The 14,336-nt window shown below is 37.3% G+C and overlaps 1 protein-coding gene across 8 annotated transcripts in view; it reads right to left on the bottom strand.

Annotated features, from left to right (window-relative positions):
• LOC105214792 (titin) overlaps positions 1 to 14,336 on the bottom strand; it is a 186,379-nt gene that overhangs the window by 61,411 nt on the left and 110,632 nt on the right. For all 8 annotated transcript variants that reach the window (XM_054230424.1, XM_054230426.1, XM_054230427.1 and 5 more), the window contains 4 exons: positions 9,732 to 9,903; positions 8,694 to 8,842; positions 5,424 to 5,594; positions 1,916 to 2,074 (listed from right to left, as the gene is read on the bottom strand). In XM_054230424.1, coding sequence (XP_054086399.1) covers positions 1,916 to 2,074; positions 5,424 to 5,594; positions 8,694 to 8,842; positions 9,732 to 9,903 — 651 coding nt within the window. The remainder of the gene's footprint in view (positions 1 to 1,915; positions 2,075 to 5,423; positions 5,595 to 8,693; positions 8,843 to 9,731; positions 9,904 to 14,336) is intronic.

The raw sequence follows: 14,336 nt of genomic DNA, 5'->3' as shown, positions 1-14,336 counted from the left end.
TTTTTCGCTATAATTAAGTGGTTTTGCATATTGTAGTGTGCGCGAGTTTTATTTTGCTTTCGGCTCTAGTGCTTAATTAAGTGACGCCTCGGTCCCTTAAATGTGACTTTCATTAATTTTCGCTGCTACACTTACAACTATACACATGTTGCACATTGGACATGCATAAAAGCTCTTTAGATAACGGAGTATTTATGTGTGTATGAAAATATTGCGCAATATTATTCTTTAACGAATGAAGTTGTGGTTTCAAGTATTTAAAAATATATATATATCTAAGCTTAGATGGTTCAACATAAGCTTTAGTAAAGCTCTCACACACTCTCTCTCTCTTTCACTCTATATTTCCCTCAAACACTATTCATTACTCCTTGCTTACGTAGCTGTTAATGATTACATTTGAATTTTCTTCCTAAAAAAGTCACTACTTTCCAGGAAAAGCTTAGTCTCGACCTTAATAAAATAATTTTACTCCGCTGCTTTAGTTGGTGTTCCATTTTTCTACTCTTTCATTGTTTCATCAAAATTATGTTGACAGGTTGCGTAAGTTGGTGTGATATTTTGTGCCCTAATTTAATTAATTACTCTAATTTGGATAGCGTGACCTTTTCAATTTGCGCACGAAAGTTGCGATTTCACTCTACTTTATGCGATTTCCTTAAATTTTAATTGCGTGCTATGATACTTGTTAACAGTGTTGCCACTTTGCTACAATTTGGCCAATTCTTTTTATCTTTTATAAATAACCTTTTTATACTCTCGCAACAAATGTTGCTAAAGAGAGTATTATAGTTTTGTTCACATAACGGTTGTTTGTAACACCCAAAACTAAACGAGTTAGATATAGGGTATACCAAAGTGATCAAGGTGAAGAGTGGAGTTCAAATCCGAATGTCTGTCTGTCCGTCCGTCCGACCGTCCGTCCGTCTGTGCAAGCTGTAACTTGAGTAAAAATTAAGATACCTTAATGAAACTTGGCACACTTATTTCTTGGCACCATAGGAAGGTTGCTTTCGAAAATGAGCAAAATCGAACCACTGCCACGCCCACAAAATGGCGAAAACCGAAAACACATAAAGTGCCATAACTAAGCCATAAATAAAGCTAAGGAAATAAAATTTGGAATGAAGGATGGCACTATGAAGGGGCATATTTGGATGTAATTTTTTTGGGGAAGTGGGCGTGGCTCCGCCCCCTACTAAGATTTTTGTACATATCTCGAAAACCAATAGAGCTATATAAACCAAACGTTTTTTTTAGCCACTACCTAATACAGTCCAAAAACGAAAGAAATCAGATCATAACCACGCCCACCTCCCATACAAAAGTTAGGTTGAAAATTACTAAAAGTGGGTTAACTCACTAACGAAAAACGTCAGAAACACTAAATTTCACATAAGAAATGGCAGATGAAAGCTGCACTCAGATTTTTTTACAAAATGGAAAATGGGCGTGGCGTCGCCCACTTATGGGTCAAAAACCATATCTCAGGAACTACTCGACCGATTCCAATGAAACTTGGTTTGTAATAGTTTTCTTACATCCCAATGATATGTTGTGAAAATAGGCCAAATCGCTTCACAACTACGCCTACTTCTTATATACCAGAACTTTGAAGACAATCTGAATCGTTTACTTTGCAATATATAAAGTAAGCACTAGCGAAGATATCGGTGCAGAACTTTGCACAAATACTATGTTAATAGTGTGGCAGCCCCATTCTATAATATAAATAAAGTAAAATAAATAAATTGCGAGAGTATACAATGTTCGGTTGCACCCGAACTTAGCCCTTCCTTACTTGTTTTCTGTTAAATTCTTTTCAATAAATTTTTCACTAATAATTATAAGATACAATTTTTTATGGCAACTCTGCTGCTAAGTGTGACAACTAAGCATATTTTTTTGTAATTACCTTGTAAATCCACACGAAATTTATTGATTAGCTTATTTGGCAGTGCTGCTGATTCGACACGACATTCAATATCTCTCGCCAGATCGTCACGTGACAACTCCAGATTCAACTCCAGTGTGGCAGTAAACAGACCATCCGTCTCAACATAGGAGGCAGAATCTGTGGAAAATGAAGATAAAAAGAACAAATTTGTTTAAGGTAACTTCAATATGTTAGAAAGACCTTAGATGTTTCCTTGACTTTAGATTCTATATATACATTTGATAGTAATCTAATTTATCTTTCTTTTCCTTTCAGCTAACCAGAAACTTAAAAACTGTTTTATACCAAGATTTCTATAACATCCAAGTTGTTACTTCAAAATATGGAAATCAAGTTATATTTGTATAGACATCTTTCATAGTCTGTTTTACTAGTTACCAATCTCAGTTTTTTCAAACAAAACGATCTATCTCGAAACCATTAATAATAATATTTTGAAGGCTATAACCGATTTCGTTCAAGTATGACTATTGTAGGAGTAGTTTGCACTATTTTAATATTAAATCTCATTGAAGGTTACTTTCTTAAGGTACTGAGAAACATTCGGACATATGGTCCCTTGAAATTAGCTTTAGTTGCTTCCAACAATGCTTTTAAACTATATTAGTTCGAAAACTAAAATGAATGTAGTCACATATTCTAAAGGAGCATTTCACGATGCTTTCTTTCAAGAGTCATTAGTTATTATATAATCCCTATGAATAAAGTTACTGATACTTTCTAAAATTTGAGGGTTGAAAGAAAGCAATCCAGTTCGAAACAAAAGCTCTAATAGTTTCATGATCCAAATAGCTGATTGGATTTTAGAACGTATAGTTCAACTTTTTTAGATTTATTCACATTTATAACTGTTTTAATGGAGATTAAACTCATTCCACTGATCTTATGCCAATTTATTATGAAACTCCGCTGAAGAAGGTTTCAAAAATCGCAAAGTTGAACTAAAAGTTTTGGTTTCTTCTAAAACCTGCTCTTCTCCCATGTACTACCCACTAAAATAATTATATTTGACCTCCATTCAATCCTTTTAACAACTCAAGTAACTTTTTTATTACACTTTTCCCCAGTTTCCGCCTTCATTAATACTCGAGTCAAAGTGACGTATACAAGACACCTTAGACAAGCAGCAACAACAATTAAGACGGATGTAGGAACGGATAAGAATCTAATTGAGCAAATCACTTAAAAGGTCGCACGTAGAAAAGGTCAAATGCAGATAACGGTTAAAAAGTGAGCGAAAAGAGATTATACTTTGTGAAAGCGTAAATAAATGTATAAAATGCGCTGCAACATACCCCAACTCCTCTCGGGTGAAATAAATTGAGTAAATGGCCAACAGAAGAGCATAAATATCTTTTGAGATTTATGTTGTTGGAAAAAAGTATAAAACTCGCCGGAAATTATTAGCGAAATCAGAAACTGCTCGAAGATTATAAAATATAAAAAGTGTAGGAGATTTAAAAAGCAAAGCTCGTTTATGCAAGAAACTGCAGCAAGCAGCGTGCTGAGGTGTACGCTCGAGTGGAATTTGCTTCGAATCAGGTTCTTCATTGCTCTTGCTGTGCTACGCGTAAGTATTTCGCCCGGAATTCCGCTGAAATAATGGCTTGTCTCTTTGGCGCATTAATTTTTGCTATAAGCATGTAAACAGCGGCTGCCTCCGAGTCGGAGGTTGGTAGGTGGCGCTCTAAGCTCCGGTCAAACGGTGACTAACGTGCTTTACATTACACTTTTGTTCGGATTCTTTGCACCTTCCATTTAGCAGCGCTTTTTGTTGTATTCTTTTCGCTTACTTCTTAAAACAACCAATTAATTTGGTGGCACAATCATCGTTAAAAAGGTTACCGGCGGTGCGAAGGAGGCGAAAAAGGATGTTGACGTAGAATGAGCGCGATTTTTATGCTGCGCTCGCAAGCATTCTGAGAAATTTAATGCAATTGCTTTTTTATGCATGGCAATAAAAAAATTTTATTAGCAACGCTTTCAGCGATTTTACAACAACACTCGACAGTGAGTGCGTGTGCGAGCTGAGCATTTGATGCCTTTTAACGGTCTTTTTCTTTTCGTTTCTATGGCGCACAACGCTGTTCATCCTTAAAAGCGGACTTAGTGTGATCCTTTCACGCTGGCAATGCTTTTATTTTGCTTCGCTTCTTCGCTGCTCTCTGCACTGCATGCATACCTCTGCTGAGCGTTGTCTGATAAGACGCCGTTGATATCCACAAGTTTTTTATGCGCTCAACGCATTTTTTTTTTGTTCGCCAATAAATTTCGTAGCAGACACGCATTCGTCTTGCTCGAATGACGCCACGCCGCTACGGTGCGGTAAGTAAAGTGAGAAAAGTGTACAGCAAACGGTACATTCGAAGTGTTAAGTCCGCCACCCAAGTTTTCTGGGTTTATGTCGAGCGTGTAGGGTCGTAAATTTCTGTCGTTCGTAATGTTTCAGCAGGACTTTTGACTGAGATTAGCCTTAAGTGGCAGCTCAAGTGGTTGACCAGGCACCATCACATGTTGGAGTAGCGCATAAGTGTGGGAAGAACAAGTACATAAACACACGTATACAATAAACATCTGAATTTTCAAATTTTATGCATATCGATTTGGATTTTTTATAGACTCAAGTAGAGCTGAATTTATGATTTTTAATGAGTTGATAATAAATCGGAATAGGTTAATTTTGTAGAAGAAATTTTTTTCAAAGTTTCATATCTGCTATTCATATCTGATTGATGTGAAAGCAGTGATTTGTAAGCTCTCTGATTAAAAACTTAAACTTTTCCTCCTTTCATAGTCAATATAGTATTTTTCTACCATAGTCGAATGAATGATTTTAAAGCTATCTGATGATCTTGTTGTGAAAGCTCTCTAACTCATATGAAAGCTCTCTATTTAATATGAAAGAAGTGGTACGCATGTTCTCTCTGAAAAAACATAAACTGTCACGCCCGTAATTCTATCATAGTCAAAAAATTGGACTTTAAGGTGTCTGATTATTATGAAAGCTCTTGAATCATTGAAAATCTCTTTGATAAATGTAAAAAGGTATCTAATTTTTGGGAAAATAATAGTATACAATTTCTTCAATTCTCCGATTAATGTGAAAGCTCTCACTGATATTTTTCAAAGTTTCCTGCTTATTGTGAAAGTCCTCTGATTATTGTGAAAGCCCCCTGATTATTGTGAAAGCTCTCACTGATCCTTTTCCTGATAATTGATTGATTTCGAAGCTCCTTAATTTTTTGTAAAAGCTCACTGTTTATTGCGAAAGCTCTCTAGAGCTCTCTCGAGGAAGCTTAAAAGCGTCTATTTGATTTGGAGTTAATGAATTGCGAAGCGAAAAGAATTTCGCACAGTTTCCAAGCTCTAGAACTGCTATTAAACACCCCGAATTACGACCCTTACTATACTTTATTAGATGGTTTACAAATAAAATATTGTAGTACAATAATGTTATAATACTTACGCGTCAGTAGTCGCTTATTCCCCCGCCACCAGCCGACCTGCGGTTGCGGTCGTGTATTCTGTACTACACACGACACTTTCAATGTTTGACGCTCCTGCATAGGTCCAATGATGGAACCGTTCTCAATGCGATCGCCCTTCTCGTCCAGAATCACAACCTCCGTTGGTGGCACTGCTCAGTCAACAACAACAACCAAATAGTCGTATGCACAAATTACGCCAATCGCCACGTTGTCGGGTGGGTGTACATATGTATACGAGTCGGTGTGTGTGTGGGTGTTGAGGTGTTTAGGTGTTGCAAACGTTGTTTGTATGTTGTACAGATGTTAATAACGGTTGTACAGAGTGTGTGTGTAGTAGTTTGGAGTAGGACAAATACATTTATATGTAATTCATTGTTGTTGTGTTTGTTGTTGCGCGGACAATACATCAAGTGTTTAGAGGATTGGTATTTGCGGTAGTTGTTGTTGTAGTAGTAGTAGTTGATTTTTTGTGTTGATACATTAAAGAAAAATTCGTGAGTTCGTATAGGCGAAATTAATAATTGAGTTTTTGTTTTTGTAAATCTAACGGAATTTGACTTAGTAAACCATAAAATATTTTTTTTATGAAAATTATTTTTAAAAGAAAATAAAGAGATTTTAATACAGAATATTTTTTTAAAACAAAAATATAGATTTAGAAAATATTAAATTATTTAAATAAAAAAAAACAATATTTTTTTAAGCAAATGCATTTTCAAAAAAAAAAAAAAATTAATTTCAATATAAAAATTTTATAAATAATTTCCAAACTAATAAATATCACTCAAATCAAACTGAAAAGTCACTCAAAAACTGAAGCATTAAATGAAATTGCAAGTGCCAAAAATGAAATGAAAATGTAAAACGAAACTGAAACAACTAAAACTAAAACTAGTTTATTCCACTTGAACTATATAAAAAATTGTGAATTTTATAAAAATTGTTTTTGTTTAGTAATTTACCAATATTTTCTACGTTTTTGTTTTTTGAAAAAAACGGTTAATTTGCATTTCGATTTAATTTTTCGTGTGAGTTTTTAGCGGTAACACAATAAAATGTAACGGAAAATCACAAAGTAAACGAATTTAAGGTTATGTTGTATGCACACATTTCAATTTGACATTCATTGATTTCATTCGATTCGATTTAATTTGGTTTGGCGGGTGTTAAAGGCGTGTATTTTTGATTTTTTGGTTTTTTTTTTTTGGTTATTTAGTATTCATACAGGCATATATATTTATATATAATTTATTTTGCATATATGTAAAACATTGCATTTGCATTTTGCATATACAAATCCATGATGATGATGTTGACGAGCGTTTTTGATTTGGTTTTTGTAGTAGTAGTAGTAGTACGAGTACGAGTAGTAGTAGAAGAGAGCGGTGGGAATGGGGTTTATCAAAAGTACAATCAGTTAAAAAAATCGCATGAGTTTTTTTTTATTTTTTTCTTCAATGAATTATGAAAACCAAAATAAGAAAAAAACAATAAAAAATATATATGTATATATTTACAATATAAAATTGCATTCAAAACTTTATGAATAATAAATATTAAGCGCATGAAGAGCGAGACTGTGAGTTAGTAAAAGATGTATGTATAGTAACACAAATTTGGCAATGAAAGCGCATTCACTGTTTTTATTGAGCAATGAAAATTATATTGTAAAAGAGATTAAAAATGTATGCAACGCTGAGATGACATTCACATTTGATTAGTTGTTGCGCCCATTATTTGGAGTTTGTAAAAAAAGCGTAAAATAATTTTAATTGAGTTAGTAGGTAATAAATGAATGCAGAATAATAAAAATGTGTGGATGAATGAATTTTTCTGTTGGCCTCTTCAGCAAAAAGAACACGCACGCGTTTTTATGAAGTTGTCATTTGTTTGAATTTTTGCAATTAAACAAAAACAGATCTGTTTTGAGAGTTAGAAAAATAATCGGACATAGTGAGCATAATTACAGCGGGAAAAAATATTTTATTTTAATTTTTTTAGTTGCATAAAATTCATGTTTTAGATTTAAAAGAACTCTTTTTCAATTTTTAATTTCTAGATCGCGCCATATACTGACCAATTTTGATATATAATGGTACTCTCTCATCAGAATCCTAAGAGTATAGATTAATAAAAGTTCCGTTTTGCAACCTTATTTGCATGTGTCAAAATAGTTATTAGATTAAGGTGATTGATGTTAAAGTAGCCGTATGTAGTATCAAAGCTCTTTGATAAAAGTGAAAGCTCTGACTCACACACAAATATTTCTATCATAGTTAATGTAGTGGTTTAAAACTCTCTGGGTATTATAAAAGCTCTCTGATTAATGTGGAAGCTTTCTCTTCTTCTATCAATTATAGTGGCCTGGAAGCTCTCTCTAACTATTGTGGAAGCTTTCCCTGATAAAAAAATAAGCTCCCTAGTTATTTTATATGCTCTATATCTTTATGATCCGTTCTCTTGACAAAATTTTGACACGTGAAAGCAATAAGAGTATAAGAATATGCGAAAGGAAGCCTTGCTCTCCCGAAGAGAGGAGCCCACCACAACCGCGTATTCGCCCGACTATATCTACCACAAGATTGAATAGCAATTTCTACCAGTCTGTTCTAACAGCTTGAATAGTTTACTCGCTAACGCTTGACGAATCGAAGGCAGCTATATTTTTATTAGCTTGAGAGTCTCATTTTTGACAACACTTAACATTTATTTTAAGCTATTTTAAGGTGATTGTTTCACTTAGTGCTTATGGTTCACTTTACTAATGTGCGAATGACTTAGAAAACGTAAAAATCAAAAAATATTTCAAATGTGTTAGTGCAAATAGTGTATAAGAACAGCTCTATGCAAAAATGAATAAATCATGCAAAATTTGACATTCAAAGCGCAAATTACAGCCAAAAACTGACAAATATTTTACAAATGTTTAACGTTTTCAGCGTACACGACAATGCAATTTTCACACTTTAAATGTATTTCACAGCAAAATATAATAATTAAAGCCAAAAAAACAAACAATAATAAATGGCAAGTGAAAATACATTAAATAAAGCGCAAAAAGTACAGTACATAAGAGAATCAGCCAATTTCGCAACTCAATGAAAATGGAAACGATAATTTTTGTGCATGCAAAATGCAATTATTGCAAAAAGAAGCTTATTTAGTTAATAATTTCGTACAAATATAGTTAAAGAATAAAATATACAAATTACGAAAAAAACTGGAGAAATGGAAATTATTTAGCTTACCTAAGACATTCAACTCGACACGATAGCCGTTGAAGTTATCACACGTTTCGATTGGTATAAGAAATGTTGTATCACAAAGATAGATATCCTCATCAGATATTTTTAAGTCATTTATTACTAATCTAAATGGATTTTGTTCCACTGTGACTCTGTAAATGGAATTAAAATTATGCGTTTAAAAATATAAGATTTCGTAAAATCATTAGTTGTAATAGAATGTTTTTTATAGTTTAATGCAATGGAAGGTGTATATAGGTAATATATTAAAATATATATTAGAAATATAGACTTTGAGATGATAATAATAACAGGGGTAACACTATTCGTACACTAGATAAAATGGACCAGGAGGACTAGGAATGCTAACAAGCAATAACCAATATACCGAATATACCGAACCGAATTGATTGATTCGCACAGAGTATGTATCAGGAATCCGTAAGAGTAAGAGTCGTATCCTCTTCGCGCTCAGTGCTTTGACATCACTATCTTATACGTTTTGAAGGTTGGTTCGAATTTGTTTTTAAATAATGTTTAATAAATACAAATAATAATGCCGGTTCATCGATTGGCGTATAACTCGTTTGGTTGATACCGAATCATAATTCCAAGGTACCACTGACTGACTACTTGGATCTCCATATTTGACTTTTTCCGACTAAGTTTTGTATAAAAGACATATCCGGAATCTTCGGATCATTAACGAGATCAATCTATGCATTATTGTCGAAAACATTGCTATTTCATTCAAGATTTTAGTATTTTTAATCGAGTTCGGTTACAATTTTTGACGAGCTTTTACTATTTATGGAAATGTATTCGACAAATTTAGAATACCGCCAACTTTGTTGGGTTTAAGAACAGCGAAGGAATATATTTTGGACAATTCTCAGAGTCCCGAGCCATATTAGAGCAATTATATCTCAGTGAGACAGCCACAGATTTAGATTCTCAAGTTTAAGTATAGAGATTGAATCAACAAGTTGTTTAATCCTATTCACTATTTTGATAATTATTTAGATTACAATCTCTCATTACCTGTTCGCATACTCGTCCGATACGCTCGTCACATTGCTGTCGCCCAATAGCATCGCCGCAATGCGATCGTCGCCCTTAAACCAATTTATCGAGTGCAGATCCCCGCATTTGGCTTTGTTGACCGGGCAGGGTATCACCACTGATTTGCCTTCGTGTTCGCTGAGTGTTTCATCTAAAAGAAAAAAAGAGATAAAATTTAAGATATTATAATAATTCGAAACCAGAAGCATTTTAGGTGAAATTGTTGAAAACAAATCGCATTTTATATCATGAATTTGCGCCAAACCACAAAATATTGTTTTAATATGTGTATATTAATGAAATCTCCACTGAAATCCCATCTACATAAACTGATTTGTAACGCTTTATTTAGCCATTTACTTTTCTTTTTTAGAAATAACACAACAACATTAAATTTACCGCTGGGCTTTCACAAATATGCTAAATTACTTGATGAAGTTATTCTCCAATTCAAATTTACAAATAAATATGTACCTTTTGAACCCTTCGAGCATGTATGAATGGGAATTCAGCTTACTAAAGATATGAAAAAGAAATAAATAAATCTAAGCGTAAAATTAACATTTAAGGGACCGAGACACACACACACACACTGCCCGCCCACAATCAAATGGCAACGGTAATAAAAAGAAAATATGTGGCAAATCAAACATATCCTTGTCACGCTTAACTGACTACGGTCACACAGGAAATAAAGTTCTTTTTACGCCCCCAACCTAGAAGTATATTCAAAGTTTTACATATTTTTCTGGTTTGCATCCTTTCGCCTTTCATGTACGTTGCGGTTATCGGCGGCTGCGTCTCCCGCATGACACAGATAAGCTGCGAATAATTTACTTTTGAATATATGCATGCATGAAATTCATACAACTCAAATTGCCAGATAAAGCTGGCAGCGCGGACCATAGTCGGGTGCGGCGCTGCGAGAATGTGGCATGTGAAGGAAGCCGAAGTGTCGGCAAAGAGCAGCAGAAGTTTGTAAATTTGCTTTATTCTTATTGTTGTTGCCAACATCAGCTGCTGCTGCTGGCGAGTTGCTGTCGCTAATGTTATTTTATTTTCCTTTGATTCGTTTGTGTATTTTTTCCGTTTCCTGCATCCTTTGTATCAATGTGTCCCATTGAATGAAGTGATTGCGTAAAATGCCGTTAGTCATAAATTGAAAAGAGCAGCTCAAGCAAATATACTTACATACGCATATTTTAGAGTGAGTTATATAGTATCCACTACTTCGACTGCGAAAATAAATATGTAGTTGTGGCATAAATAAGTAATGCTTTCCATAGTTTTCTTTAAAGTCGATTGAGTGGTACTAAACTAAAGGCTTTAATCATGGTTTTGTGGTTGAATTTACTTCATAATTTTGCAAATTCGTTAAATTACTGGTTTTTTTGTGGAGAAGTTTAAAATAAGACACTGTCGCTGTTCATTATTATTTCCAATCAGAATTATTAAGAAAGGTATATAAGATCACATGGTTCAAGCAGCTCACGACTTCCGGTTTTAGACCAAGTATCCTCTGGGTAGCCAACAGACATCCGTTTGAAGGCGAGCTAAAGTGAGAAGGCGAAGCCCGCTTATGCGGTTGTGCGTAGGGCTTGGGACCCACCACATAAAAGCACCCCCCAATGAAAAATCTACGAAAGCCTCGGATGAGACACCCCCCTTTTGATGACGACCCCTGCAAACGTTTTAAGGACAATGATATAAGGGCATGCACCTGGAATGTCCGGACCCTTAATTGGGAAGGTGCCTCTGCCCATCTGGTTGATGTCCTCATACGACTCAAGGCTGACATCACCGCCATCCAAGAAGTGCGATGAACGGGACAAGGACGGAAGAAGGTGGGTCCTTGTGACATCTACTACAGCGGCCATATAAAGGAGCGCAAATTTGGTGTTGGATTTGTGGTGGGAGAGAGACTCCGTCGCAGAGTCCTGGCATTCACCCCGGTGGATGAACGTCTAGCCACAATCCGCATCAAAGCGAGGTTCTTCAACATATCGCTGATTTGCGCCCACGCCCCAACGGAAGAGAAGGACGATGTGACCAAAGATGCTTTCTATGAGCGCCTAGAACGTACCTATGAGCGCTGCCCCCGCCACGATGTAAAAGTCGTGCTTGGCGATTTTAACGCCAGGGTGGGTAAAGAAGGTGTCTTTGGCACAACAGTCGGAAAATTCAGCCTCCATGACGAAACATCGCCAAACGGCCTGAGGCTGATTGACTTCGCTGGGGCCCGAAATATGGTCGTCTGTAGTACCAGATTCCAGCATAAGAAAATACATCAAGCTACTTGGCTGTCTCCTGATCGAAACACGCGGAACCAAATCGATCACGTTGTGATAGACGGAAGACATGTCTCCTGTGTTTTAGACGTGCGTACGCTCCGAGGACCAAATATAGACTCGGACCATTATCTGGTCGCAGCGAAGATACGCACCCGCCTCTGTGCAGCAAAGAATGCCCGTCAACAAACACAAGGAAGGTTCGACGTCGAAAAGCTGCAATCGCAACAGACAGCCACGAAATACTCTACTCGACTTGCACTCCTGCTCTCTGAGAGCACTCATCAGCATCTCGGTATAAGGGAACTGTGGAACGGCATCTCAAACTCACTGCGTACCGCTGCAGCCGAAACAATTGGTTTTCGGAAACGACAAAAAACAAGCTGGTACGATGAGGAGTGCCGTCTCGCAGCGGAGAGAAAACAGACTGCCTACCTCGCAACGTTGCAAACGACCACAACACGTGCGGGATGGGATAGATACCGAGAGCTGAAGAGGGAAGCGAGACGCATCTGCAGACAAAAAAAGAAAGAGGCCGAAATGCGTGAGTACGAAGAGCTTGAGAAGCTGGCAGACAGAGGTAATGCTCGAAAATTTTATGAAAAAATGAAGCGACTTAACGAAGGTTTCAAGACCGGAGCATCCTCATGTAGAGACCAAGGTGGTAATCTGGTAACCGATGTCCAGGGCATACTGGGATTATGGAGGGAACACTTCTCCGACCTGCTGAATGGCAGTGAGAGTACAACACCAGGAGATGGCGAACCCGATCCCCCAATCGATGACGATGGAACAGATGTTCCATTACCCGACCATGAAGAAATTCGAATAGCAATTACCCGCTTGAAGAACAACAAAGCAGCGGGGGCCGATAGATTACCGGCAGAACTATTCAAATACGGCGGCGAAGAACTGATAAGGTGCATGCATCAGCTTCTTTGCAGAATATGGTCGGAAGAAAGCATGCCTGACGATTGGAATCTCAGTGTGCTCTGCCCAATCCATAAAAAGGGAGATCCCACAATCTGCGCCAATTACCGTGGGATCAGCCTCCTAAATATCGCATACAAGGTTCTATCGAGCGTACTGTGTGAAAGACTAAAGCCCACCGTCAACAAACTGATTGGACCTTATCAGTGTGGCTTTAGACCTGGAAAATCGACAACTGACCAGATATTCACCATGCGCCAAATTTTGGAGAAGACCCGTGAAAAGAGGATCGACACACACCACCTTTTTGTCGATTTTAAAGCTGCTTTCGACAGCACGAAAAGGAGCTGCCTTTACGCCGCGATGTCTGAATTTGGTATCCCCGCAAAACTAATACGGCTGTGTAAATTGACGCTGAGCAACACCAAAAGCTCCGTCATGATTGGGAAGGACCTCTCCGAGCCGTTCGATACCAAACGAGGTTTCAGACAAGGTGACTCACTATCGTGCGACTTCTTTAACCTGATGCTGGAAAAAATTATAAGAGCTGCAGAGCTAAACCGAGAAGGTACAATCTTCTACAAGAGTGTACAGCTCCTGGCGTACGCCGATGATATTGATATCATCGGAAGCAACAACCGCGCCGTTTGTTCTGCTTTTTCCCGCATGAATAAGGAGGCGAAGCGAATGGGTCTGGAGGTGAATGAGGACAAGACGAAATATCTCCTGTCATCAAGCAAACAGTCGGCGCATTCGCGTCTTGGCTCCCACGTCACTGTTGACAGTCATAACTTCGAGGTCGTAGATAATTTCGTATACCTGGGAACCAGCATCAACAACACGAACAATGTCAGCCTCGAAATCCAGCGCAGAATAACTCTTGCCAACAGGTGCTACTTTGGACTGAGTAGGCAATTGAACAGTAAAGTCCTCTCTCGACGAACCAAAATCAAGCTCTACAAGTCGCTTATCATTCCCGTCCTGCTCTACGGTGCAGAAGCTTGGACGATGTCAACATCAGATGAGACGACACTAGGAGTTTTCGAGAGGAAAATTTTGCGCAAGATTTATGGTCCTCAGAACATTGGCAACGGCGAATACCGCAGACGATGGAACGATGAGCTGTACGAGTTATACGACGATATTGACATAGCTCAGCGAATAAAAAGACAGCGGCTACGCTGGCTAGGTCATGTTGTCGAATGGACGAAAACACTCCAGCACTGAAAGTGTTCGATGCAGTACCCGCCGAAGGAAGCCGAGGAAGGGGAAGGCCTCCACTCCGTTGGAGGGACCAGGTGGAGAGCGACCTGGTTAAGCTTGGGATCTCCAACTGGCGCCGAACTGCGAAGGAGAGAGAGAGGTG

The sequence above is a fragment of the Zeugodacus cucurbitae genome, chromosome 4 (assembly GCF_028554725.1).
Source record: "Zeugodacus cucurbitae isolate PBARC_wt_2022May chromosome 4, idZeuCucr1.2, whole genome shotgun sequence".
NCBI classification, from domain to species: Eukaryota; Metazoa; Arthropoda; class Insecta; order Diptera; family Tephritidae; genus Zeugodacus; species Zeugodacus cucurbitae.
This window is presented reverse-complemented; position numbering and strand designations above follow the sequence as displayed.